The sequence below is a fragment of the Engraulis encrasicolus genome, chromosome 2, assembly GCF_034702125.1.
Source record: "Engraulis encrasicolus isolate BLACKSEA-1 chromosome 2, IST_EnEncr_1.0, whole genome shotgun sequence".
NCBI classification, from domain to species: domain Eukaryota; kingdom Metazoa; phylum Chordata; class Actinopteri; order Clupeiformes; family Engraulidae; genus Engraulis; species Engraulis encrasicolus.
In genome coordinates, this window is record NC_085858.1 from 19723735 (window position 1) to 19729681 (window position 5947).

General features: G+C 41.0%; 1 protein-coding gene across 15 annotated transcripts in view; it reads right to left on the reverse strand.

Annotated features, from left to right (window-relative positions):
* Positions 1-2796, reverse strand: part of nfixb (nuclear factor I/Xb) — a 198438-nt gene extending 195642 nt beyond the window's left edge. For all 15 annotated transcript variants that reach the window (XM_063224080.1, XM_063224072.1, XM_063224085.1 and 12 more), the window contains exon 1: positions 1740-2796. In XM_063224080.1, the coding sequence (XP_063080150.1) occupies positions 1740-1742 (3 nt within the window). In that variant the 5' untranslated portion in view covers positions 1743-2796. The remainder of the gene's footprint in view (positions 1-1739) is intronic.
* Between the last annotated feature and the right edge of the window lie 3151 nt (positions 2797-5947).

Sequence of the window (5947 nt, forward strand, 5' to 3'; positions counted from 1 at the left end):
AAATGTTTTCTTCCGTACTGTTTGTCTATGAGGGTATATGATACGTGCAAATTGGCCAGAAAGAGAAAAAGAGAGATTGAATCGTTGATGCCTGAATTTGATTTTTACAAATGAAACATCTCAAACAAAACCATTTCAGCGGTTTTACACAGTGGAGAGGGTGAAAACGAATTATCTTTCTTGCGTTGTTTTGAAATGGGGGGGGGGGGGTATTATTTCATCTATCATTCTTTCACCCCCTTCAAAAAACAAATACACGTCTCAAGGTCCCTCATCAAGACAGGCTTCACAGGCAGAATGCCTCTCTCTGTCTCTCTGTCTCTGTCTCTCTCTCTCTCTCTCTCTCTCTCTCTCTACTGTTGGCCTCTTTGGGCAGGAGCCATTAAATTGTGCAAGTAAACAAATAATTATCTGCATCAGTGTGCTGATATAGCCCCACATCTGGGAAGCATTTGGCCCCTCAAGGTTACTTTTCCCTAACTTACTCAGATCAAATCATCCTAACCAGCACATTCCAGCCTACTTAAAGGAATCCACAGCGCAGCATTAGGAATGCTGTGATTTTAAAGACAAGCCATAATAAAATTACAGGCTCGCAATCACACAGGGGTCAGTGCCCCCACAAGTAATGTAATCAGGGTTATGGTTAGGAAGGTGGTTATTTGATGGCTGTGAATATTAATTGAATTAATAGATGAGGCCTAAATATAGGCTACTTAAAGCAAAAAAAAAGTGAAAACCTAGTTGTTGGAAATGTGGCCATGGAAACACTGAAATACACCGTAGAGGAAATCAGCTTAAAATAATATCACAAGAGCTAAAGTCGTCATTATTTGCACTGCACAGACCAGTTCAGCCACTGACATCCCACAAACCACCCTGTTCCTGACAGACAGTGTAAACTTATTAATATACATTCCACATTACACCCACACCCACGTTAGAGGTGTAAATGTCTTGACACAACCTCGGATAATCGGTGTCATTTTAATCACGTTTTGTCATGCTCTATTAGCCATGTTTCATCTGCTAATAAAGAGGCGGGAGGAGACTGGAGAGCTCGCGGTGGCACAAATAGATCAAATATGGCACAAATGGTGCACGTGCAACAGATCTGAGAATCGTTACAAAATAGCTGATGAAGGCCGGAGTAACTTTTGTACTACTGAATTAGCTTAAAGGTTATTGTTGCGCAGATCCTCCATTGCGCAATGCGCAAAATGGTTTTTGGCGCTAAGTGCAGGGCAATAAATATCTAAAGTGCACTTTCAGACACAGATCTCTACGCTATGTTTGTAATAATTGCGACAGCAGCACTTCTGTAACTACTTTGCTCTGCCAACATCATGATGTTCAGAGGCAGGTGCCATGTAGCCAGAAAAGTGAACCTTTTCAGCTTTGTACGTATGTCCAGGGGATTTTTTTTTACATTTAAATAAAATTCGGAAAGTCAAGTCAGAGCTTAATTACAAAAGTTTAGGTGTGCAGTCACAGTGCAACGTGGTTTGCTTCTAAAGTCGATGTCTTGGCATCAGCACCTTGGGACTGGAATACAGTGTACCATAACGCTTGCTAATTACACAGACATTTACAAACCAATCCTGTATCACATAATTTAAATGTTTATCATATGTATTTAAAGCTGTCAAAACAACTGCAAATACTTGCTGTGCAAAAAGAAAATTGAATGGGACTTTGCAAAAACAAAGGAACAAATTATTGATTTACATAGCACGTACCATTGTGGAGCGGGGAATTTTGCCAACCGCCTCAAAGACCCATTTTCTTTTTTTTACGAAAAAGTTCTGCTGGGGGAAAAAACGGTGGCCGAGGGAACACAAACGGCTCGCTTTCTTCGGTGATACCGGAAGCAGAAGGACCAATGCGGGACGACCCGTAGCCGAGCTAACGATACTTTTTTTTAAATAGTCGTGTACACCATTCCACAGATTGAGAGCCGCTGTTGGTTTATCCTTGTTAATTGTCCACAGGAAAGCTTCGTTCGTATTTGGTGTATGATAATCCGTGTGGTCTCAACAAATGGCTAATTTGAGAGCGTTTGTGTCCGTGCCGTTGCAGTGAGTGTGACAGTGAGCTATCCCTTCCGTCCACCGAATCCCAAGCGAGGTAAGTCCTCGCTCGGTGTCAGCGTTTCGTCAGCGGTACCAGTGACAAGAGTTGAAGTCTAGCCACGCGCTAAAGAGAAACGTTGAGAAGTTGCCGCTTACGCGCTTTGAAATCAGCTGTTGCAACTGGGATCCCAGGGAACTTCAAGCGTGCTCAGTCTCCATCCTCTGCTCCGCGGACGCAAATGATGGTCGTTTGCTTCGGTTGTGTCGCTGGTCTACGGTCAGATTTAACATGGGAAAATGGCTCAGTGGAGGACTGGTGCTTGCAGGTGATGGATGTAGACAGAGTCGGAATTACAAAAGGGGTGCGTATATGGAAAAACCACTTGAAGCAGAAGACATTCATAGACAATGTTTACCAGTGGTGGTACACATTCTAAAACGTAATCAGCAGAGTAATGGTTGCTTTCTGGTGTGCTTTGCCAAATAGTGAAAACCCGAAACGTGTTTTGATGGCCCAAAGGGCGACGCGTCGCTGCCGGGGATGGCGGTCGGAGATGCAGCGAGCCTGGTGAATTATTAATAACCGAGAACAGGTTCACAGTCTGTCGTGTTCACTGAGAACCAGGGCGGCAGCTGGGGGTTTAAGGGAATTAAATACGGGCTCAGAGTAAACCGTGGACGGCAAGGGATTACTCCTCACCGGTAACAGCATATACCTAGCTGCAATATGCGGAGAGTTTGGGGAGAGGGAGGGGGTGTATTTATGATTGATGAATGGGAAGATATTGGAGGGGGTGTGTACTCTTATGGCACAAAGAACGAGTTTTGCCGGCCACATAAAGACTGACAATGCTGTACCCCAACATTTCACCCTTTGTTATTATAAAAGGAACACCTTGCTCCTTGATTTTTTTCTACTCTGTTTTGACTTTTTTGAGTCTCTCTTTGTATTTATAATAAATGTATCAAAACAACAGGTTGAAATGTGTAATTTATGACTGTGGACATTTTAAAGATGAAACTACTGCTATTGCCAATTATAGCCCACTTTACTAAGGACAGGGAGTCTTTGTCAAACCTGTGCTAGACGTCGCCAAAGGTATATCTAGTTTCATGATAGAATATCTTATATTTTGCATGAACCTATATCACATAGCATAGCAAAATGCACGAGTAGTGTGATGTATTTTTAAATACAGTAAACGTAGGCTATCATAGAAGTATCCAATGAGCTGCACTGCACTTGTCTCCACAATGGCCTGCTAGTGTACCAAACATTTTCATGATTAAGTTCTAACTTATAACCGGCCATTGCGTTACACTGAGACTCAATGAAACTCAGATAGACTTATCAGAGAAATATTGCTTATAATCAGCTTAGAAACAGTGGAAGGCTACTGGTAAGACCGCACTGTAACGTGGGCAGGTTTTTGCCAATCATGTTCAATGATAAGCTCTGGTGTCATATGGGCTAAAATAAATACCAGAACAATTATAAATGCGGATAAATGCATCTGCGTAAAACGATGAATGCACAGTGAATTAAATGTGTTGAAATAACTAGCCAGTGCGCACACACGTTCTTGGTTATAGGCATCAGCAAAATGTTGTGTTTGTAATTCCATGTTATTGCTGTAGGCCTATTGTTAAAGCATACTGATTAATATAGAAATTATTCTACATGACGCACTGTCAATTATAGTAGTGTTTTATTTTAGTGTTAATAAAATAGCCAAAAGTTTAGGCAGGGTTGGGGAGTAACGGATTACATGTAACGGCGTTACGGTAAAAGGATACAAAATAAAAGTAACTGTAATCCGTTACAGTACAAGAAAAAAACGATGTAATCAGATTACAGTTACATTCAATGAGAATGGGGATTACTTAACAGGATTACAATTTGTGCGAGGTTGAGTCTTTGGCCCTTTTTATTTAATTAATTATTAACACACATGCTTAGCTGACAACCATTTAAACCCGGAGTAGACTGTTCATACATTACACTCGCATAGGCTACATTGCATCCAAACGCGCATACATTTTCAATCAAACCACACGAAATCCAAGTTTTGTCAACATCTGTTGTTTCTTTATTTTGTTTTGCCTAATTCCATTGTTTATCCTTATGAGTTAAAACGAGTGGGTTTTCAGTGTTTTAAGAGCACTTAGCAATGTTTCTTGAGCATTTGAAAGTTTCATGTCTTACCGGTCTCGCAGCACTTCCGTGTTTGGCAAAGTGTTGCGTGCTGGCGAGAGTGACGTTTTTATCATTGGGCACGTTCGCGTGTGCGCGTCCTCTCGCCATCACATTGACGGTTAATCTCTAAAAACGTCATAATTATTGCCGTTTGCATGTTGACATGCATTTGTACTTGTTTGTTATTTTTAGATGCGTCCCAGCATCTCTATAAGAGGGTATGTCTGTCCGTCCGTCTGAAATGCATTCTTCAAATTGTTCCCTCCTGTGTCCACAAGGTGGCAGTGTTGACTATTTGGCCCCGGAGCACGCAGCTGATTGCATTGCGAGACAAGTGCAGCGCCAGGAGAGAGGAGTGCACTGCAAGTGCTCGTACATTGACATACCCTCTTATAGAGATGCTGGGACGCATCTAAAAAGAAAAACATCATCTCCTGCGTTACTGCCGTATCTGTGTGCCTATCCGTAAGACCCTTGACACTCTATCAACATTTTAACATTTGGTTAAAAAAGTGTCCGTTCTCACAAATAAAATGTTTAACATGGGTCAATGCTCATTTAAACCTTAAGTAATCCAAAAGTAATCCAAAAGTAATCAGTTACGTTACTTTGTAAAAGTAATCCAAAAAGTTACAGTACAATTACATTTTAATCAAGGTAACTTGTAACTGTAACGGATTACATTTATAAAGTAACTTACCCAACACTGAGTTTAGGTGTGGCGCAAGAAGGCGAGCCCTGGCCAGAATAAACTCCAAATGACTTAGTGGCTGGTGCCAAGAAATACCTTGTCGAAAATCTCTAGCCTAATACCCTTTTTGTTTTAAGAAGAAAAGAAAACATTTTTGCTGACCGAAATCCTCCCGTGCAACTCCTTCCGTCTGTGTGAGGAGAGGAGGAGAGGCGACATACTGCGCAGGGCAGCCCGTCTGTAGTGTCCCGGCAGGTGCGCTACCTGTAGCCAAAAGGACTTTTCCAAACTAGTGACGACACGATTACTGTGTGTCTGTGAGGAACCTAGGGTAATGACACAACATTATAAATATGTCCATGGCATATTATTGTATTTTATTCTTGCTGACACTCGCTTCGCCATCATGCGTAATTACAACCTTACTACTATCTCAGCAAATTGTGAATCTTCTCCCATTTATTAGGGCAACGACAGGGAACAGTTGAAGCTATGGTTTGTGTCTTATTTAATGTATGGCAATACGATAAAGTTGTTAATTGTTCACTTACAAAAATGGGACTCAATTAACCCTTTGTATAGTGCACATTTTCCAATCACAGATGAGAAGAACCTGATATAATGGTTATGTGTAGAATTGCATAAAGCCATAACAAGTACACGAAAGTGTGTTTAGTTAAAACAACAAATGCGTAATAAACGAATTTTTACATTTCTGAACGTTTGGCATGAAGCAGTAAGAGGATTCTGGTGCACGATGCAGTGACCAGTACATACCCAAATACACACACACATATTGAAATGCAAAATGAATGGCGTTATCCTTCACAACAACGTGTGTTTCTTTTTTAATATGGCAGAAACAACATTTCAGTTAGATATTTTTTCAGTAAAATGAGCAATAGGCCAAGGTCAGTATATAAAGTGAGATGGAGCAATATTGACCACAGGCATTCAGACAGCATATATGACTAAATAAAAGTTACC